We start from the raw sequence: 23,748 nt of genomic DNA on the forward strand, positions 1-23,748 counted from the left end.
ACTTAAATGCTTCTTAAGCCTTTTTATTTGTGACCTGAGCATTGCAAACATGGATGCAATAATTAATTTTTAAGGAGTGTTTTATTTCACATAATCTGAATTTTCTCCCAAATTTTATCTTATTAGAATGTAAACTCTGTGAAGACAACAACTCTGTCTTGTTTAATTTATTATTTTAGTTTCAGTACCCAGAAGAATGTCTCGGTATATAGTAGGTACTCAACAAATAAATACTTGAATGAATGAATGAATGAATGAATGAATGAATTTAACCCACCAAACATCCCCCAAAGTGGATATATTATTATCCCTTTTTATAGATAAGGAAGCCAAAGTGCAGAAAAGTGAAAAAATTACTTAAGATTTCACCACTGTTAAGTGGAGAAATGTAACAGTCAGGTCTCTCTGACCCTAAAGCCCAAGCCTCTTAATTGCTTTGTGTGGCCAAAAATCCACTGTGCTCATGGATTTGGGAGGTTTTCCCACTCAAGAATGTCAAAACCCATAAGTTAATCTGTAAAAAGCATTATAGCTCCTCAAATGCTGCATTACTTAGAAAACAAAAGATACTCCACTATACAAAATAAACATCCTGAAGTTCATGGAGAAAATAAAATAAACTTTTATAGTAAAGCAAAATTTTGTAACTCAAATTCTTTCTATTTATGATGGTTAATTACCTATGGGGGGACATCCCTAAACAGAGTTGAAACACTGGGGAAGGAAGATTTCAAGATGTTGACTAATTCATCAGCATATTAGACATTATAATTTCTTCAAAGCATTATTCCTGTCCAGAGCTTAGTTATATTTGCTGAATAAAGAACTGAAGATTGTGTCAGGACCTAACACGGTATGTAGTGCATAATAAAGGATTTATAATATGTGATGAAGGAATGAAGTCATTCATCAGACTCCTTGCTTACAGATTACATAAATCCATGGTAATAATCATTGCTAACATTTATTGAATACTTATTATTTTCAGACATTTTTCAAAGACCTTTACATGTATTTGCTCATTTAATCCTACAACAATCCGTGAGGTAGAGCTAGTGATATTTCCATTTTGTAAGTAGGAAAACTAAATCTGTCCAAGTTCAGCAGCTAGTGTAGGGCTTGGCTTTGTACCTTGGTCTGCTTCACTGTTCTTGAAAAAAAGAAACAACAGGCCCAAAACAGAGTCACTCGTGCTAAGCGCCACATCAGCAAACCAAGACTTAGTAGGTAACCTAACTGCAGTTATAACCTCCCCTAGGATTGTAGTCTTAACAGGTCAGTCTGGAATTTTCTGGTCAGCACCAATGAGGTAATCAGCCACATAGGCCCTTCCCATCCCTCACAGGAAGATGAAGTAATCCACTCTCTCCTTTTCCCTTTCCCCTCCTGTCTATAAAAGCCTTCCACTTTATACAACTCCTTGGAGCTCTTCTCTACTTGCTAGATGGGCTGCTGCCCAATTCATGAATTGTTCAATAAAGCCAATTAGATCTTTACAATCGGCTCATTTGAATTTTTACTCAACACTGCCACACCTGTGCTCTAATCCTCACAAGACTGTCTCCTGAACCTCCTAGCTCTCCTACCAACTCCATCCCCAATACCAAAGTTTCCAAGTTTCCCTCACTCAAGAGGATTTATTGGCTACCAAAATTGCTCTGAAGGTTGCCAAACCAGAGATACTACTTGGAGCACTAGCTTTGGGAAGTGGGGTGGGGAGTAGGGGCTGGGGGCTAATTACTGACTTAGGGCAAAAAGGAAGGAGGTAACTATTACCAATTGTTGCTGAGAAACAACCTGAAGTTCATAGAAGAGAGGAAGTGGAAGGTGAGCAGATGAACTTACCCTCCCTTACTCATGCCCCTTTTGCAGGATTCGCTGATTGGATGCTTCTCTTCCTTTTCCAGGTTGCCTTGGCCTTCGTTATAACTGTACTTCACCTGGATGAAAATATGCAAGAACGGTAAGCACAGTATAGTTTCCTCAGGTTTAGAAATGCCCCAGGGGAAGGCATACTAGCTAATAAATACTGCTTAACCATTTAAACCCAGGGTTAGCATTTATTCCAATTCTCACCTAAATACACAAGTCCTTCAGATGGAAACTACTTTTTCACACAAATTGCCTTTTCTCCTATAATTTGCTGTCTGGGTTGGAGATTACATATAGAAAGGAGCAAAGGAGAGGCTACTGGGAAAATAGTGACTGTGATGCAAGGTCTGGCTTAATGTGGAAGAAGAAAATGTTTAGCAAAGATTTGTTGAGAAATTTATGCTCCAGGCATTATACTAAGCATGGAGATTACATGTTAGTGAGGAAAATAGAGATGTAAACCTGTCAGCACAATCAGAGCGCTAAGTTCGATGAGACCAGATACCCAGGGAGGGCTTAGGAGGGGCATCTGACAAGGGAGGGCAGGACAAGCCTCCAACTGCAGTCTGGGCAAAGCGGTGAGAACAAGCAGTAACACAGTGTTCCAGGTGCCCGATGTCTTATGTCACTCTCTGGGGGCTAAGGAATGGGTTCTTTGACTTCTTCTCATGCAAGGGACTTGTTTTCCTGTGTCATTTAACCAGAACGGGGGCCGGTTGGGGTGGGGGCAGGGTTTTTGTACTGGTCATTCTAATATTGCGGCATTTTCAACACGTGGATTACTATAAAGAGGGGAAACATAGTGATTTAAGTGCACAGTTTCCAGATTCAGGCTGTCTCAGTTTAAATCCTGGCTTTGCCACTTCTAGGCTTTGTGACTGAAAGCAAGTCACACCATCTCTGACTCCTATTACTAATCTGCAAAATGGGACAAATACTTGTCTCTACTTCTTAAGGGTGCTGTAAAGATTAAATGAAAATAATACATACAAGCCCTTGGTGTCTGACACACAAAAGCCTTTCTAGTTTATATTATAAGGGTTGAGTGAAATTTTGGGATAAATCAGTTATTTTTATGTATCCTTTCTCTACAAAGGAATTGTGAGTTTATAGTGCCATCTTAAGGATAAAGCAACCATATGATTTTGTCATTTTATCATCTTTTTTTTATTATTACTCGCAATACAAGGCTCATTTTAACGAGCACCTGGGCAATGCCCACTTTGCCCTTCCTATTCCAGCCATTGTTAATGGTTCTTCTTTGCTGCTTACCTGTATTCATACCCCTCGCAAGATTTATCATGCTAAACCTAAATTCCTGCTTTTACGTCCATCTCCTCAAGAATGGTTGCATATTCAGTTATGTACCTACTCTGCCTAGCATACTCAACAAATATTGCTGAACTAAATAAACAAATTCCCAATAAAGGCATTTAGTTTAGTACAAATATGTGTATGGATTCCAAAAATCACGAAGGATATAAAGATTCTCTTTGGTCCATCAAAATTTCATGGTCTGGAAATCCACACACTAAAAATTTAACTTAAAAATATGTCACTGGCCACCTGGGGCACCTGGTAAAAACAAATATAAAGCTTCTTTGGAAGGCCATGCATTCAACCCAGGCTGTACAAGTTTCCCATGTATAAAACTGCATGGAAGGACTCACAATCCAAAAGCACAAAACATTTAGTGGAATAGTCCACTAGAAGCACAAATCAGCTGCCAATAAACAGCATAATTAGATACCCAAGACTTCATGGCCCCCATCCAGCTGTGCCATCACTCTAACATCTCTGACCCTCTTGCCTCCCTCTTATAAGGACCTTTGTGATTGTATTGGGCCTACCTGGATGGTCCATGATGATCACCCCATTTCAAGATCTTTAATTTAATCACATCTGCAAATTCCCTTTTGCCATGGAAGGTAATATATTCACAAATTCCAGAGATTAGGATGTGGGCATTTTTGGGGAGCCATTATTCTGCCTACCACAATTTTCTTTTGCTATTAGGTCAGATCTCTTTAAAAGGCCAATTTTGGTTTTTCCTTTTCAACTCCTCTATCTGCTTTATTTTCTTATCTGGCAGGCTAAGACATCCAATATAGTGCTAAATAGAAGCAGTGATAGCATCATCCTTGACTTGTTCCAGAACCTGAGGACATTTCTAAACATTTCATCATTAAATATGAGTTTGCTGAAGGTTTCTGGTGTTGCCTTTTATTGGTTAAATGAAGTTTTCTTCTACTCATAGTTTTCTAGAAATTTTAACCATGAATGTGTGTTGAAAATATTTTTTTTCTGCTTCAATCTTTCTCCTGAAATCTTTCAATATGGAGAATCATATTAATTGATTTGATTTGCTAATATTTAACCACCCTTGAATTCCTGTAATAAACCCAATTAAGTAATGACATTTACTTTTTTGAACATTGCTACATATGTGCAAATATGTTCATGAGAAAGAATGACAGAACATTTTCTTTAATTTCCTTAGAAATTAGGGGATTTAGACAAGATTAGACTCATAAAGTGAGCTGAATGAAAAATCTTCCTTCTTTTTCTATTCTCTGAAAGAGTGGGTAGGATTAGAGCAGTGGTTCTCAACTGGGGGCAATTTTATCCCTTACAGGACATTTGCCAATGTCTGGAGACATTTTTGGTTATCAAAACTGGGGAGGTGTTACTGGCATCTAGTGGGCAGAGGCTGAGGATGCTGCTGACCATCCTGCAATGCACAGGACAGCTGCCTCCTCTCCCGCCAGCAAAGAATTGTACCCAGAATGTCAATGGTCAGTGGTGCTGAGGCTGTGGTTTATTTTCTCATTCTGAAGAAACAATCACTCTCCTCATTTTGTATGTGTAATTTGTTATTTTTTCAGAGAGGGCTTCAAAATTTATATAAGCTTCAGGCCCCATAAAACCTGGACCTGGTGGGAGAAAGAGAGGGCACCATACAGAGGAGAGGGGTGTGTGTGTGTGTGTGTGTGTGTGTGTGTGAGAGAGAGAGAGAGAGAGAGAGAGAGAGAGAGAGAGAGATCATCGAGTCAAAGCCAATGCTAGAGAGAGGGGGAAAAAGAGAGAAATTTTGTTTAGACGTAATTTTCAGATAATCACAGTGACTAAGAAATTGGCCACAAGCAACAATTCCAAGAAACTGAAGGAAAGTAATTAGTGTGGTATATGGTCTAGCAATTCTAATTTTTGGTATCTATCCTAGAGAAATGCTAGTACACATACATAAAGACATGTCTGAGGATGTTTGTAAAACTGAAAAACTGGAAGCAATCTACATTTCAAATCAGTAGAGTAATGGATGAAGTGTGATATATTCACACAGAAACTCTACAGCAGTTGAAAGGGAGCCAGATTTATATCTGTCAACATGGATATATCACAGGAATATATTTTTTAAACAAAAAAACTGTTGCATAACTATTCTTACCATATTTTTATGTTAATACATTTACATATGTATGCATGTACTACATTGTGTGGTTATATAATACATTTTCATAATGCATTCACACTCAAAATATTATTACATATTTTCTGTAGATAAAATGCATGTAAATATTGAAATGGCCTTAAAAGGCATTACATTACACACTGAACAAGTGTATAAGAGTAGTTAACTCTGAGGGATAAGGAGTACAGCAACAAGATTGAAGAAAAGAATGTCAAGTGCATACTAATTTTATCTGTATTGTTCTAATTTTTAAGAGAAGAATTTGTTCAAATGTTTCATATGTAATTTTTAAAAATAGATTAAAAAAAGATAACGAAATCACGCCAAATTTTTCAGGGTTAATTTCTTTTTTCCTTCCAGTTTTATTGAGATATAATTGACATACAGCACTGTATAATTTTAAGGTGTATAGCACAATGATCTGACTTACATACACCATGAAATGATGACCACAAAAAGTTTAGTGAACATCCATCATCTCATATAAATACAAAATATAAAAGAAAAAAATTTTTTTCCTTGTAATGAGAACTCGACTCACTCTTAAAAACTTTCATATATAACACACAGCAGTGTTAATTATATTTATCATGTTGTACATTATATCCCTACTACTTATTTATCTTATAACCAGAAGTTTGTACCTTTTGATCACCTTCATCCAATTCCCCCTCTCCCCACCCCCTGCCTCTGGTAACAACAAATTTGAATTTTTTTCTCTATGAGTTTATTGTTTTTGAAATATAATTGAACTTAAAACTAACAAGTTATGGGAGAGTTTAGCACCCCAGCTTGTGGAGATATTGGGATGAAATGTCACTCTCGGTTCCTGATACCAAAGGACTCACTTATTTTATAATTTATGAAGCTTATTTCAACAGATTTAGCACCAGGCTGACAATTACCAACTTTCTTTCCTTTAGGAGGTAACAGGGTGTTAGGGGAAATGTTTGCTCTCCCCCCAGAGGCTCCCAACACAGCCTGCGCAAGGAGGACCATCAATTCATTCAACAAAGACTTGAAGTTGAGTGTAAATTCCTTCTGGAGTGGTTTAATATTGTTTTCCCAATTTATATCCTCCAAAGAAATGAAGGCCCGTTTAGCTCTAGGTTTTCTATCATGACACATCACAAAGAACACTTGAAACCTAATATTAATTCCTAATTATTTTTTTAATCTTTCAGTTGGTTTTTGTATCCAATAAATGGAAATTTGAGAAAGAGACAAATCTGTTGAGACATTGATCCAGAATATAAAAATGAGTTATGAAAGAGTGCTTAGAGCAGCAGCTGGTATATGGTATATGGTAAATGCTGTTAGTATTAGCAATTACTACTAATACGATAGCTATTATTACAACCAATTCCAATACTAATATTGCTACACGAAGAAGAAGCAGATATTTTGATTGTTTTCAACTTTTGTATGATGTTAGAAACAAATTTTTAAAAATTAAGAACTGTAGAGATAAGGTATTCTTACCTCTAGCAGAACTTGTTTTATGGGGTTTCAGTTCCCTGTGGGAAGGGTGCTCATTCTCTTCAGAAACCCTCATCCCTGCCTAGAACTTCCCCTTCAGTTCCTTAACTAGGTTGATGAGAAAGTGTGTATATATGTGTGTGCGTGTGTGCTGGGAGCAGGGAGAGGGGGGAGGGTTGTTCCTGGGAGCCAAGGACTTAGGTTTTAGCATCTGACTTCTTCCCTCCCTTTCAAGCCAGGAGGGTTCACTTTTCTACTTTATGAATTTACCAAAAGTAAAAGGAATATTCCCTCTCACTTGGTATATAAACCAGAGGAGAGTATTCCTGTTAACCTGTGAGGGTTCTTGTTAGAACTGGAAGAGAAAACTGTCTCAGTCAGAGATGGCCTCAGTGGTGTCCCATTCCAGGCATCGTGCCCCCACCTTCTTGCTATTGCGGCATCATTATCCAAAGCTTGGAGTGAAGCCAAGAAAGAGAACATAGAATATGATATTCTAATGGTGAGGTGAAATATATTTATAATCCTTGACCCTACCCCTGTCTACCAGGTTTTTGTTTGTGTCAGTTTTAAAGTTTCTGCAGAATTGGAAGGCCATCACTTAAAATGGCCCCTGGTCACTTATTCCTTGGTCAATAAAAAGTTAAATACAGTTGCCTTGCCACGTCTATTACCTAGCAAGGATGGCACGATGAACTGAGCTGGCGACTGGACTTTAAATCATGGATGTGTAGGATTAACCGTTTTGGCTCACTCACTCATTCATTAGCATCAGATTCTGGTTAATTGATATTCTATTTCCAAAGACCTCCTTCTGCCTCTTTAACACAACCCCTTTCAAGACAGTTTTCACCAGTGGAATTAAAGAAACCAGACGTGGCTGGTTAATAAATAAATGTGTATACCTTTATGGGTGTATGAAATTGTTAAAGAATATTAGGAAGCACTGAGCTAGTATAACCTGCCAGTGTCTCTCTCGTTCATGCTAACTTCCAGTCATAGAGTCCAACAAAAGAGGATTATTTAAATCTGTTTGAATACTATATACTACACTATACTATATAGTTACTTAAAACTGTGTTACAGAAAAATATTTAATGGCATAGAAAGATAGTAATAAGTGAGAAAAAGGGGGTTAAATAACAGTATATATAATTTGTGCAGTATAATCCCTTTTTTTTTTTAAACAAAAGGGCCATAACATACATATACAAGGAAAAAAGATGTCAAAACATACACCAAAATCTTAACAATGATTAGTCTGGGTAAAGGAATTATGAGTAGTTTTCCCCTTTGTGTATGTTTTTCTCTGTGTTCCCCAAATTTCTGCATTTAACACAAATTGTGTTTGTGAAACCCAGTAACATTTTCCTTTTCAAAGGATGATGGTAGAGTATGACTGGCTGACTGTCTAGACAAGAACTCATAGTGTGTGTGCATTAGTGGGGTCATCACAAGTTCAGGGGCTCTTTCCCAACTTTCAAGTTTATGAGCACAATTTGAGTAGTTCACTAAAGAACAAATGATGATATAAAATGATTAGATAGGTTCCTTGCTCTCAACTCCCATTACGCCTACATTATTTTTCCATTAGGATAGGTTTCCCTAAATGTAATCATTTCTTCAAAGAATTTGACTCTTCTAAGGCTCTTGAAGCAGGGTACCAAGTCACTTTTCAAAAATTTGTACTAGTAATGTAGCAAATGACAGTATAGTGCCCTCCTAAACACTATTTTTTTTTATTTCCTACCTTTTGAACAGTTTTAAAGGTTTTCTACTTTATTTTAACTTGCATTAAAATTTTCTAATAACAAGTTCACTTTTTAAAAAAAAACTTATTCTACTTTTCTTTGGTTACAACTTTTAGAGAGCGCAGATTTCAGTTGTGTGAGAGGAAGAAGCAGGAGCCTGGGAAAGGAGCATTTGTCCAGGAGTCAGGAATCAGGGTTCTACTGCAATAGCTTTCTCAACGGCCTCCCCACTCCCATGCTTGACCCCGTCGAATCAGCAGAGTGCTTACTTAAAAACTTTAATCAGATCATGTCCCTCTCCTGCTTAAAACCATCCAATGGCTTCCCATTGCTTTTAAAATAAAATGCATGATGGGCAAGGCTCCCCTAAGCAACCTTGCTCACTTCACTGCAACCACGCTGCCTTCCCTTTGTTCCTCATTCCACTGGTTCCCACCTCAGAGTCTCTGTCCTTGCCTGGAATGCTCCTTTCTCATTTCCGCACCTGGCTCGGGCTCCTTCAGGGTTTAGCTGAAATATCACTTCCTCTGACAGGCCTTTCCTGCCTCTCCATCACATTCATTCTGTTTTTTCTTCCTGGGACCTATTACCGCCTGAAATTATCCTGATCATATGTAGGTTATCTTGTTCTGTTCCTGTCTCACACACCAGAACGTAAGCTCTGAGACATGCAGCATTGACTGGATCCCTTACTGCCACAACCCAGCCTCTCGTAGATTAGACATTATTAGTTGAGTGAGTGAAGACCTACGTAGGCCTCAGAGAACCTCATCTTTAGTAAGGGAGTTAACTAGATGCATGTGAGTAGGTTTAAGTGGAAGGACCCTTTCAGTGACGCCAGCGGGGGTTTCTAGAAACCTCAGGGGAGGAAGTCTTAATAGAGAATTTGGGGAGCAAGGGGGTGGAGCGTCAATGAGGAGAACCTTTGCGGTGTAGTCTTTCCATCTGTTGGAGAGCACAGGAGACCCTAGCGCGATGTTTTAGGGGAGAAGCAGGCATAGAGCCATTTGAAAGAGTCTTTTTTTTCTTTGGTTTTTTTTTTTTTGGACACGGGGACCTGACTGAAAGCAAGGTAAGAAGACTCGCCGGACTCCAAACCGTCGAGTCCCGGCGCACTCGGGGCCCCGGCCCACCCAGGTACCACTGCAAACGCCGCCCTCCGTCCCCTCCCGGATTTGTTTCCTCGGAGCGCTGAAAAGGCTTTCAAAATACTAAATGCAACTGACATCTTTTTCTGAGTTAAAAACAAACAAAATCTCTGAAAATACAGAGCAGAAAATCCCGTATCCTATACCCGCGAGTTCCCAAGCCCCACCCCCCCGTTCTCGCCGGCTCACGTTAGGCCCTGCACGGGGCGGTGGGAGGGGCGGGGTATGCCCGCTGACGCTACGGGGCTGGACTGCGCAGGCGCGGGGCGGGCTCGTGGGGCAGTCGCGCGCCGCTCACTTCGCGCGGGAGTGGGGCGTTGGGGCGTTGGAGCGTCGGAGCGGCAGGTCTGTGGCAACGGAAGCCACGGCAAGGAAGAGAGGCAGCCAGGATGGCGACACCGAGCAGGAAAAGGTCCACCCCAAGTCCCCTGGCCCCGAAGAGAGCTTCCCCGAGAGATCCCTCGTCGGAAGTCCCGAACATGAAAAGGAGTTTGGCCCCACCGGCCGCGCCGCCGCCACTGCCGCTGCAGTCGTCCGGGCCTTTCGTGGAAGGCTCTATCGTCCGCATCGCGATGGAGAACTTCCTGTGAGTGGCCGGAGGCCGTGCCGCGGCCGGGGAGGCGAGCGGGCCCACACACTGGGGGCGCGGGCTGAGTGCGTGCGGGGCCGGGTGGGTGGATGTGTGCCTGGCTTGTGCGTCTGATAGTAAATTCTTGCCGGGATTGCGGTGAGGATATTTCCTTGTGGGCCGTGGAGATGGACGTATGTGTTGATGCGGTAGGTGTGTGTGTAGTGTGTTACGTTTTTTAAATTCTTAATGCCAACGTTGTTTGAAGGCGTCATATGGCGGGCCTTGGAAGTAGTAGGAATTACATCTCCGCCCGCTGGGAGTCACGGCCTAGAAAGGTAGGACATAATCTGTAATTCACAAAACTATGCGTTCTGGGAACTTAGAGGCTGCAACAGTTAAATCAGAGCGGCAGTGATGCTGCGGCAGATACGTGAAGAGTAGGCAGTTGCCAGGTGGACAAAGATGGTGAAGGTTGTTCTGGTGGAGGTTGAAATGTACAGGAACACTGAGCCTTACTTTCAGTTTCGCCTCCCAACAGACCCTTGACTCCTTTAAATCTGGCTTTCTTCCCTGGTTCCTTTCTTACCCTTCAGACAGCTAACCATAATACTCACTTTAGAGTTGAGCAAATATGTTCTAACACAAATACCGTGTATCCGTTTAGCACCTTGCAGTTCGTTTGATCAAGGCCTGTTTTTTTTGTTTGTTTGTTTTGTTTTGTTTTTTTAAGCTTTCACAGAGTGGTGTAGGGAAAACAGAATTGCAGTTACAATAGGGACATTTTTTTCCCAAGCGTCTATCATGTGCCAGGCATAGAAGTAGGTGCTTTATTTACACAGTGCCCTTATTCATTCCTCATAACAACTCTTTATATTGTCTCCATTGATAAGCTTAGAGAGGTTAATTTGCCGACGTTTACACAGCTAATAAGTAGCTGAGTTGCTGTTTGAATCCAAATCAGGAAAGATAAATATAATTAAATGAAGTACCTACCGTAATAATGTATATGCGTCATGATGCCATGCGGGCACAAAGGATGAAATGATTAATTTCGTCCACAGTTGTGAGAAGGGCTTTGTACTGAGGGTTATGAAAGTCTTAAAAGAAGAGAAGAGCAAGGAACTGCCTGAAACAGTTTGCTATATTTGGGAAATTTCCAGTATTTTAGTATGGCTAGAACATAGGATGTGAGCTAGTATGTGGACAGAGTAGATACTGAAGATGTAGACAGATGTTGAGGGTCTGTGTTTCCTTTGCTGAGGAATTCCAACTTTATCCTGTAGGCAGCCAGGATGCATTTTAAGCAGGGCATGACATGTGATTTATATTACTTTGTAAGCAGTGTGAAGGATGATTTAGAAAGGGTGCAAGATTGGAGGCAAGAAGGCTTTTACAATATGAAGGCAGAGATGATTAGGGTTTGAACCTAGCAGTGGGAAGTAGGATCAGAAAGAAGAGATTTGACAGGATTTGGCTGCAGATTAATTGTGAGGCATGAGGGTAAGGGAGGAATGGAGCATTTTTCTCAAGTCTCTGCCTTGGCAAGTTGGTCATATATAGTGCTATGCAGAAGAAGGAGCAATTTGGGGAGGATAATAATAAATGCCTTTTGGATCCTGTGAATTGAAGTTTCCTGTGGGGCATCTTAAAGGTCTTTTATAGTCAGTAGTTTTAAGGGTTTGGAGCTTACAGGAAAATGTGAGAGGTGAGAGACTTGAGAATCATTCATATAGGTGACTGTTGAAATTTCAGAAATGGTTGAGATTGCCCAAAAGGGAATATAACTAGGAATAGAAGGCTGAGTACAGTGTCCTGGAGGAATGACATTTAAGGGCGAGCAGAAGAACTCACAGACTAAGAAGGAACTGTTCAGGGAAGTAAGAAGAGAACCATGGGAGAGTGTTACCAAGAAGCCAAGGAAAAAGAGCGCTTCAAAAATATCATCTGCTACACTGAAGTCAGATAACAGGACAGAAAAGAACCTGCTGCATTTAGCAGTTAGGAAATCTTTGACACTTTGAAGTAGTGGAAGCAGAAAGCTTTGCAGTCATTGAAGAACGAATGAGTATGAGGAAGTAAAGCTTGGATGTGAAGAGGAGAAAGAAAAAAGTAGCTGGAAAGTGCAGAGCTAGAGGAGGTTTTGTTTATTTTTACAATGAGAGGACTTTGAGTTTTAGGAATGAAGTAGGAAGAGTAGGCTTAGAGAACTGAAATGGCCTGGAAGAGGGTAGTCAAAGGAAGGATTCCTGGTAGTTAACCAAGTCGAATGGGATCGAGAGTGGGGGGAGAGATTTCTAGGCAGCAGGAATAGCATGTGCAAAGGCTTGGAGAAAGAAGGAAGCATAAGATAGTCAAGAAACTGAAAGAAATTCATTATAGTTAGAATTTAGAGGTCTTATGAGAGAATAGGGGAAGGAGATAGAGAGTAGAAAACGATGAGCTAGAGCTAAGTTATGAAGGGTCCTGTTTTTTCTTTTTCTTTTTTTTTTTAAACTTTATGTATGTATGTATGTATGTATGTATGTATGTATGTATGTATGAACGTATGGCTGTGTTTGGTCTTCGTTGCTGTGCGCGGGCTTTCTTTAGTTGCAGCGAGCGGGGGCTACTCTTCGTTGCAGTGCACGTGCTTCTCATTGTGGTGGCTTGTCTTTGTTACGGAGCGCGGGCTCTAGGCATGTGGGCTTCAGTAGTTGTGGCACATGGGCTCAGTACTTGTGGCTCGCGGGCTCTAGAGCGCAGGCTCGGTAGTTGTGGCGCACGGGCTTCGTTGCTCTACGGCATTTGAGATCTTCCCGGACCAGGGCTCAAACCCATGTACCCTGCATTGGCAGGCGGATTCTTAACCACTGCGCCACCAGGGAAGTCCTTCTTTTTCTTGAAAACAAGTTATTTCAGATTTGCTTGTCTACCAACATGATTTGGTGATTGATTGGATGATGGGTGGGTGGGTAGTGTGGATAGAGGTGAAGCAGATGGTAAGAATCAAAGATGATGCAAAACTAATGCCTAGGTTTCTGACTTGGGCAGTGGGATGAATGATGATACCCTTCACTAAGAGACTCTAAGAGTGGTTTTAGATGGAAAAGATGGTGGGTTTAATTTTGAATGTGTTAAGTTTGAGGTGACTCTATCCAAATAGAGTTCTTGAGGTGGGAATTCCATCTATATAGGTCATCTGGACTGACTTTCAGCATATAGATGCTACCTGAGGCCATGGAGAATACATGAGGTACTAGGCAAAGTATGTAGACTGAGAAGAGGGTGGGCCTCTGACATTAGCTCTTTCAGGGCGAGCTCAGAGCAAAGGGAACTCACAAAAAGGGAATTCCCAGTAAACATATTGTAGAGTCAGAAAGGTTTTTTAAAATGCAGAAGCTTTATTTTGTTTTTGGCAATTTTTCCTGTTTATAATATTTGTGTGTATAGTATAGGCCAGAAGTTCTCATGCTTTTTCCTATTGTATTTATTGTTTGCTTAAATACCAGTTGCATCACTATTTTAGTAAGACAGTCACACAGAGATTTCACATCAGGAAATTCCAGTATTAATAGAATGGGACTTCATGTGTTGGGATTAAGAAGTTCCAAGTCAGATACATTTCCAGATGTCTGAAATTCCCAAACTAGTTTTATTTTAGCCGTTGTAAAGGGTTGCTTTAAGACTCAACTGTTACTAGAATAAAGCTTCTGAAAAGATAGATAGGTGCTTACCTCTCTTTACCACCTGTATTTATTTTATTACCACGTGGCATTTCAGAATTGTTAATTTGTGTGAGTATTAAAGTTAAAGTGTGCTTGGTTAAATTATTTAAATACTTAGCAGGTTAGTAACAGGCTAAGGTTTTTTTTACTCTTGGGGAATTAGTTGGCAGCTGACTGAAACCCTGTGGGAACAGGACATTATTTATGGGTTCCAATTCAGAATATTCAAAGACAAGGTAGAAGGATATCTGAGTCAGAGTTCACTTCACATTTTGCCGTAGCTGTCCCTGAGTACTAATATGGATTAGATGGTACTGTTGCATGTAGAGTGCTGGACAGCATGCTGCTTTCTAGTATGAGGGAATGTTACAAAAGTGCTTGGTGATGATGCATTCGTTTCCTCCCATAGGAATAAAATTTACTTGAATTTGTACTAAAAATAGATCCTTTGGTGAATGTCTGGCAGCATATTAAAGGAATTGGATGTTATTTTTTTAAGTAATAATAAAAATTAAACTATTGGCTTGATATATCTTCAGTTTTCTAATTAGAATAGAAATAATTTGGTTGACTATGAGAAGTTGCTAGTAAGCATTTTAATTCAAGAGAAATATAAATATAAAATCCACAGATTTAGGATGAGCCATGGCTTCACTTACATATAATTTGGTTAAAAATTATCTTATTTGTATAGTAGCTTTGATGTACTCTCTCATGTATTGTAATTATTAAAGAGTAAATAATATCAAACTTTGCTTTATTCAGCAGACTTAATATTTGAAAAAAAGCACATGAAGTCTTACTTTCCCATGAATGTTCTTATTTTAGATACACATTATCACTTTTTCATTTCTCCCACTGACAGATTTTTTTCCCTCTAGTTTATTAACAACCTATAAATTAACCTTACATTAAATTTGCAAGGTTAGGTGGTTTTTAAAAGAATTTGAGGAAGTCTGTAGGTAATGATAAGGGTAAAGGAAGAAAAAGTGCTTTGGTAAGAAAATATTCTTCACTTCTTATCTCTGCTTAGTAATATCACCTCTTTATAATTTAGAACGTATGATATCTGTGAAGTATCTCCTGGGCCCCACTTGAATATGATTATTGGAGCTAATGGAACAGGGAAGTCCAGCATCGTGTGTGCCATTTGCCTTGGATTAGCAGGCAAACCTGCTTTCATGGGACGGGCAGATAAGGTGAGTTAACATATGCACTTTTTAACAGAATTCAAAGCCATGAATTGCTTTTAGTAACAAATCAATTTCTATATCTCCGTTCCTTGAGTATAGCAAATGTGTTGTGCTTGAATATAAATAATGAAGTTGGCAGGGACACTGTGGGGAGATTTCCATTTCCAGAAGTAGTGTGCACTATATACCTAGAGAATTCTCCAAGTATGTAACACCTGCAACCTTAGAAATAATGTAAAATATATCTTTTTAAATGTATTTCTGGGCTGTGGAAAGGCGAAGTAAGTTTACAAAGGGTACAAACAAAGTAGTTTGGATCTAAAGATTTCTACAAGCTCTGGGGTTGTTTACCCAGGGGTATTTGCTTTACCTAGCACCCTAAAGCCTGACTTTGAATTGGTTGCATAGGATTGGGGGTCCTGAAGGTGCAGAAGGGTTAGAAGATAAAACTAGAAGCCAAGCACTGCATGTAGCAGAAGAAAAAAAAATCACAAAGTGGGACAGTGAGGTTACTTATCTCATTGTTAGCTCTGAATACAGTAGATAAAAAAAGAAAATCTTCCAAACAAATCTTAACACATACATTGTAATTTTAGTTTAAAGTGGTCCAAGTTAGCAACATCTCTCTTCAGGCAGAAGCAAATGCAAATCCTCTGAAGGAAAATACCCTCAATCCAGTCCTCAACATAAAGCTCTAAGAAATTCATGAATCCATACCTAAAAAAATCACAAAGCATAGGAGGAAATGAATCACCAAAAATGAGAGCTAACAAAAACAACAGACTATACAATCAGATCTACAAAGCTTGTAGATACAGAATGTAAACTAGGAATACTTAATTTATTTAAGGAACTGAAAGAAGGTTGCAAGTATAACAAAGGAATAAGTAACAGAAAAGATCAGGTAAATTTGAAAAACTTGGTCAGGTAAATTTGAATCAAATAGAACATAAAGAAATAGCAGTACATGGGAGGGAAACTTGATGGACAGGTAAAACAACAAAGCAGACATATTTGAGAATTTGTGAACCAAAATACTTGACAGTTTTTCTAAAAATGCAATATAGAGATAAAGTGAGAAAAAAGTATGAAATAAAGATTGTGACCTGATAGTCAATGGACTAAGGAAGAGACAGTATTCAAGAAAGAATGACTAAGAATTTTCCAGAAATGTTGAAAAACTTGAATCCTCAGATTCAAGATACCTAATATATCCCAGACAGGGTAAATGAAAGAAATACACAAATAGACACATTGTAGTAAATTCCAGAATACCAAACATAGTAGTAATATGGTCTCAGAATGGGAACAGAGGGGGAAAGAAAAGAACAGTTTGAGATGCTCATAAAGGAACTTTGAAAGTATATAATTTAGGAAGAAGGAAAATGATCCCGGAAGGAAGTCTGAGAGGTAAGAAGAAATGGTGAGCAAAAAAATGGTAAACATGTAGGGAAGTAAACTGTGTAAAATAATACTAATGTCTTCTTGTCAAGTTTTTAAATCAAAGAAGATAGTACTAAATGTCCTTCCTGGACAACAGGAAGGAAGTGATCAGAGTTGAAGTATTCTTTGAATTTGTATTGTTGGGAGGAAGTTAAGATAATTGGTTAGCTTCAGAGTTTATTAAGCTAAATATGCACGTTAAAATTTCTAGGGTAAGCCAGTAAAAAAATTGAAATAGATAATCTCCAAACAGGAAAGGTTAAAGTAGGAAGAGAGAAGTAGAGAAAAAATAACCACTGCCCAAACAACCCAGAAGGAGTCTCAAGAAAGGAGGAGGAAGAGAAAAGAAAGAGAAATATAGAAAAGGATATTATTAAAAAACATTAAAAGATAGTGGAAATACATTCACGATAATAATAAATGCTCTACATTCTTGTTAAATGAGAAAGTCAGAGTAGATAAATAAAACAAAGTTCCATTCTGTTTTGTTTACAATAAGCATATCTAAAATAAAAAACTACAGAGAAGTTGAAAGTAAAAGGATGAAAAAATACATACCAGGCAAATATTATACAAAAGAAAGTAGGTGTAGCTGAATTTATACCAGGCAAAATAGAATTTAAAGGAAAAAAGAACTTTTAGAGATAAAGATGGTCATTAAATATTGATGAAAGTTTCAGTTCAGCAAGAAGATAATTCAGCTCCCAACTTAAATTCACAGTATCTAGTTCCAAAATATATAAGCACAATCACAGAGTTCTTAAAGACAAGTTAACAGCTCCAGAATTATAGTGGAAGAGCTAGTGGTAATCAATAGATCCAATCAGATAAAAAATTAATAAGAGTATAGAAGGTATGAACAACAGTTAGATTGAACTAATGGACATGTTGTAAACACTGCACCCAACAATTGGTAGAGCATACATTCTTTTTAAGCAAAAATGGAATATTTCTTAAAATTAACCATAAACTGAGCCATAAAGCAATATCAAAAAATATCAAAGAATTGCTACCACATAGACTGTGTTCTATGACCACAGTGCTATTAAGATAGAAATAATAAAGAAGATAACTAAAATTTTCCCATTTGTTCAGAATGAAACATGTACTTTTATATTATCCACAGGTCAAAGAAGAAATATTAATAGAAACTGAAAAGTAAGAGCAGAAATTAATAAAATAATAAACAGTGATTCAGTAGGAACCACAAAACTAAAAATTGCTTTTCAAAAATACTATTTAAATCAGTAACTTCTGGGGGCAGGGAGAGAAACGAAGAAAAAAATATAAGGAATGGCAAAAAGTAATAGTTAAGATATGTTAAATTGTGATCCAGAAAACCCCCAAATTTAAGTGGTTTAAATATACAAAAGATTAATTCTTGCTGCTTATCCAGTGTAGGCCCTCTGTGGTCACTTAGGTACTTTAGCCTTATAGAATCTTCATTTGAGTATATACTGTTTACCCTTGAAGAATGCAGGTTTGAACTGCGCAGGTCCACTTATATGTGAATATTTTTCAATAGTAAATATATATGTTGTGCTCACATTTCATTGGACAAAGCATGTTATGAAGCCATAACTTGGATCAGAGAGAAGGAGCAAGTGCAGTCGTTTGCTTGAAAGGAGAATCAGAATATTCACGAACTGCCCTGATGACTACCACGAGGGCGTTAAAGAATGCAGCAGAGGTTTGAAAGATTATATAAGAATATTATGAGAATCATTATGCCACTCAAGTTTAAATTTCTAAAAAGTTGTAACTATAAATGTTTCTACAACTACTTAAATTATCAAAACTGACTAAGTAGAAAAGTTAAATTAGCTGGTAAATTTTTTCTCATAGAGAGAGACAAAGGCAATTGTGGATTAGTCCTAATAGCAGTAAGTTTCTATTTTACACAGAGAATGTGACCTTAGGTACCCAAATCAATCAAGGATAGAATGAAAAAATTACAAGCCTGTCTCACTCATGAATCTAGAAGCAAAAATCACACACAAAAAAGAAACTTTAGCATTTTGAATTTAATAATACATAACACATCATGACCAAATTGAATTTATTCAAGGAGTGCGAGATGTATTATGTTATTTTTTTCCTAATAATCAACCACATTTTAAAGGAGAAGAACTCCATGGTCATCTTAATAGATAGAGAAAAAGCATTCAGTTAAATTCCACAGTAATGTATGATTAAAAGCTCTTAGCAAACTAGGAATAGAAGGGACCTTTATTAATTTCACAAAAGATATCTATGAAAATGTACAGCAAGTTCAGGAGCAAGTCAAGGTTGCCTACTACCATTACTATTGAACATTGTACTGGCAGTTCTAGGTAGAACAGAAAAGATACGTGTTGTAAAGAAAGAAAACTGTCATTCACAGATTATGTGAGTGTCTGCATAAAAACCACAAAGAAACTCCAGATAAGCCTCCTGATGGATCAATAAGCAAATTTATCAGGATTACTAGATATAAGATTGTATAACCCAGACACTGAATCTGTAGACACCTTGATCTTGGACTTCCTAACCTTCAGATTTGTGAGAAATAAATGTTAAAGCCACCCAGTCTGTGGTATTTTTGTTATAGAAGCCCAGACTAAGGCAAGGACCTTTTTACATTCTTTAACTTACTGAGGACTCCAAAACCTTTTGTTTCTGTGAGTTATATCTATTGATTAGAATTAATAATAAACTTAAAAATAATTATCAGATTAGAAATAAAAACTGAGACCCTGCCAAAAAAAGTTGTATAACAAAAATCAATTGCATTTCTATATACTAACAAAGACCAGAAAATGCAATTAAAAATGGACATTATAGCCACAAAAGTACAAGTTTCATAACAGTAAATTAATAAAAGACATGTAAGACCTATATGCAGAAATTACAATTTTTATTTAAAAACATTGAAGTTTAGAGAGATGCACTGTATTAATGGACAAGAAGATCTAATATAAAAATGTCATTCTTCTACATATTCAGTGTCATTCCAGTCAAAATCCCTATAATGTCTATATAAATTACAAGCTGACTCTAAATTTTAGGTGGAAGAACAAAGGGCCAGAAATAGCTAAGATACTTCTAAAGAAATAGGACAAAATGGGAAAACTTGCCTATCAGATATCAAGACAATACAAAATTACAGTAAATTAAGACATTGTGGTATTGCTGTAGGATAGACTAGTGTGATGTGACAGAATAAAGAGCCTAGATACAAAGGCATGATTAGTAAAAACTTGATTTATGACAGAACTGACATTGTGGGTGAGTGGGGAAGAGATGAATAAATAGTGCTGAGACAATTGCTTATCAGTATAGGAAAAAATGAAATTGAGTCCTTTTCTCACACTTTAACAAAAATCAGTTCCAGGTAGATTAAAGATCTAAATGTGATTGACCAGAAAGTTTCTGGAAAAGATTGGTAGTAGAAGAAAATATCTTTGTGACTTCAGGTTAAAGAAGAATTTCTTAAATAAAAATACAGACTGCAGGGCTTCCCTGGTGGCGCAGTGGTTGAGAGTCCGCCTGCCGATGCAGGGGACACGGGTTCGTGCCCCAGTCCGGGAAGATCCCACATGCCGCAGAGCGGCTGGGCCCATGAGCCATGGCCGCTGAGCCTGCGTGTCCGGAGCCTGTGCTCTGCAACGGGAGAAGCCACAACAGTGAGAGGCCCGCGTACCGCAAAAAAAAAAAAAAAAAAAAAAAAATATATATATATATATATATAGACTTCAAAGGAAAGGTTGATAAATTCAACTACAGTAAAATTAAGGAACTTTTGTTCATCAAAAGGCACCTTGTAGAGAAAAGACTAGTCACAAATGAGAGAAGGTATATATATAGCACATATAACAAGATTGGTATCCACACTACATAATCAAAATAATGGCAACTCAGAAGATAAATGAGCAAAAGATATGCTCAGATGTCTCACAGAAGAGGCACCCCAAACAGCCAGTAAATACATGAAAATATGCTCAGCTTCATTAATTATCAGAGAAATGCGAATTAACCCTGGCATGGTATATCCATTAGACCCACAAAAATTCTTGTGGTGCCATGTGGCTTATAAGGATATAAAGCAGTGGGAACTCTGATGAATTCTTGGTGGGAATATGAATTTGTACAACCCCCTTGGAAAATATGGCATTACCTAGTAAATCTGTAAATGCCTATATCCAGTCCCTCAAAAATTCTACTTCTAGGTACCTTAGTAAGCTTGTGTCCATTTATACTAGGTGAAATTATGGAAATATTTATAGAAGTATTGTTTGCAATAAATTCTAGTATAGTCAAATAAAATTGAATATTATATGACAGTAAAAGCAAACTTTGGCTCATTGGTTAAATCTCAAAAACATAATTTTAAGGAAAAATGCCATCACAGAAAAATACATGTAATGTGAATTTGTTTCTGGAATGGTCAAATATATATATAATATATATTTAATATTTGGAGATTTATACAGTAAAAATAAACACAAAAGAATTATCAGCAAATCAATTTAGAGATTACATTTGTCCAGAGAGAAGGACGTAACTGACGTGAGTTAAGGAATGTCAGATACACTGGTAGTGATCAGTTCCTTAAATAGGTAGATACATGGTTGTTTTGTTATTTCTTAAACAGTGCATTAAGTTCGGGTTTACTGTGTGGTATGTATTTCACATAAAAACATGTTTTAAAAAGAAAGTCTAGGGGCTTCCCTGGTGGCGCGGTAGTTAAGAATCCGCCTGCCAATGCAAGGGACATGGGTTCGATCCCTGGTCTGGGAAGATCCCACATGCCGCAGAACAACTAAGCCCGTGCACCACAACTACTGAGCCTGCGTGCCACAACTACTGAAGCCTGCACGCCTAGAGCCCGTGCTCTACAACGAGAGAAGCCACTGCAATGAGAAGCCCACACACTGCAATGAAGAGTAGCCCCTGCTCACCGCAACTAGAGAAAGCCCATGCACAGCAACAAAGACCCAAAGCAGCCAAAAATAAATAAATTTTTTTTAAGTCTAAAAGTTGAGTTGTTACTTCACTGTAAAATATTTTTAAAACTTGAAATGATTCATTTCTCTAAAACTGTTGTAAATATTGCGATATTATCAAAATGATATTACAGGTTTCTTAGCCACGCTTAAAATTTAATGTAGGTTACAAGATTGAGTTATATACCCCTTACGATTATAAATAACCTATTCAAAATATGATTTTTTTAATGCTCTGTGGGAGGCATTTATGAGGTAGAAAAGATACTGCTTTATTAATGATTGGCTTTGTAACCTTAGTCACTTGTCTGGAACTCAGTTTTTCTTTATTTCAAAGAACAGGGGTTGGAGTAGATAATTTCCAAGGACCGACTCAGATTTTTATAAATATTGATACATAGTTTTGTGTGTTTTGTGGCTGCACCACCCACTGCTCGGCTTGTGGGATTTTAGTTCCCTGACCAGGGATCGAACCTCGGCCATTGGCAGTGAAAACACGGAGTCCTAACCACTGGACCGCCAGGGAATTCCTGATATGTAATTTTCAGAAATCATTTATTAAATCCTTATCTCTGTGTAATGGTCTGCTGGACTGTACTCCAAGGGCTGTATGGTCAGAATGGATTGGGCTGTAACAATGTTCACCAATCTTCCTATTTATTTGTGTCATAAAGAAGACACATCTCTCCTCACCCTTGAGTGGTAGGCTTTTTAAAGGAAGCTGTGGAGTGCAGTGCAGTGTTTCTTAGATGACAGATTGCAGACCTTTGTGTATCCATAGATGTGTTTAGGGGATGTCCAAGTTCTTAGCAAAAAAAACCTTTTTAATGTTGTATTTCTATTTAAATGCTAACATAAAAATTTAGTACAAGCACGTTCTGTACCACCTGTATGGATACTTTATAATAAAAACTTCCTCCTGATCTTTCCTTCCATTTGGTACGAAGTATTTTAATTGTTGCAAGCTAATGAGTAGATGACCCAACTCCTACAAAAATGCCATTGTTTTCCCTATGTATGAAGAAACTGAAACAGAGGTTAAGTAACCTGGTTAAGGTCAAACAGCTTGTATATGGCTCACTTGAGATTTGAACTAGACATGGTAAAGCCTGTACTTTCTTCTTACAGGAACAGGCTTTTTCATATTTCTGGGTTTCACTTTCATAATCTATAAAATGGATATAACATATAGCTCATAACTTTGCTCATGAGTATTAAATGAGAAAATTGTATATAAATTGCTTAGCACAGAAACATTTAGTAATGCTTAATAAATGTTAACTGTTGTGGTTATAATTGTCATCATCACTGTCATTACCACTATTAAAAAGACAATTATTTGCAAGGTGCATTTTCTGCCTTTCTTTTAGTATTACTTACAGCCTAATTTAAGATCCAATCTGATTTTTTTAGGCCCAGGGTCTTTTTTCATACTTATGCTCAAATATATAGAAACTAGCTTAAATATATCTATTATACTATATGAATTGTACTTACTTAAATTGTATTTACTATGTGTATTGCTCTTTTTTTTAAGTGCTTGGTGGTAGGTGTATCCTAATTAATAACAGGATGAGTACTTTTAGAGTGATTGTTAATAATATTTAATCTGTGCAACTACATAGAAGTACCCAGGGTCTGGAGCTGGGCTACCTGGGCTCAGATCCTTGCTCTGCACTACTTACTGGCTCTGTCATGAACTTTGTAAGAGGCTGTTAGGCACATAGAAGGTTCAATAAATGGTAACTTAGATGATTACTATCTGTGAGTGGAACCAGTGGAGGAGTCTAAATCTGGGAAGGGTACAATTAGAAAGTGATGGGAATGAATGTGCAGAGTAGTTATTGAAAGAATCTGACAAACAATAATGACTTTGCTAAATCGCTCATTGTTAACCTGGGAATGCCATCACACAGCTCACTTTGTCTTTCTTATATCTTAGGTTGGCTTTTTTGTGAAGAGAGGATGTTCCAAAGGCATGGTTGAAATTGAATTGTAAGTGTTAAAAGCGCTAAAACCACATTTTCCTACATAATTTCTTAGTTTATGTTCATGCTTTCCTGATGACTTTAGTCAAGAGTAATAATACAGTATTATGGCATAGATATTGGAAATAGTATTTAAGGGATA

The 23,748-nt window shown here is 37.8% G+C and overlaps 1 protein-coding gene across 3 annotated transcripts in view; it reads left to right on the plus strand.

Moving 5' to 3' along the window:
* Positions 1-10,011: 10,011 nt before the first annotated feature.
* The window catches only part of SMC5 (structural maintenance of chromosomes 5), a 105,907-nt gene continuing 92,170 nt past the window's right edge, over positions 10,012-23,748 (plus strand). For all 3 annotated transcript variants that reach the window (XM_082633203.1, XM_082633204.1, XM_082633205.1), the window contains exons 1-3: positions 10,012-10,308; positions 15,055-15,196; positions 23,561-23,613. In XM_082633203.1, the coding sequence (XP_082489329.1) occupies positions 10,112-10,308; positions 15,055-15,196; positions 23,561-23,613 (392 nt within the window). In that variant the 5' untranslated portion in view covers positions 10,012-10,111. The remainder of the gene's footprint in view (positions 10,309-15,054; positions 15,197-23,560; positions 23,614-23,748) is intronic.

Source organism: Mesoplodon mirus (assembly GCF_964341445.2).
Source record: "Mesoplodon mirus genome assembly, chromosome: 1".
Taxonomy (NCBI): Eukaryota; Metazoa; Chordata; class Mammalia; order Artiodactyla; family Ziphiidae; genus Mesoplodon; species Mesoplodon mirus.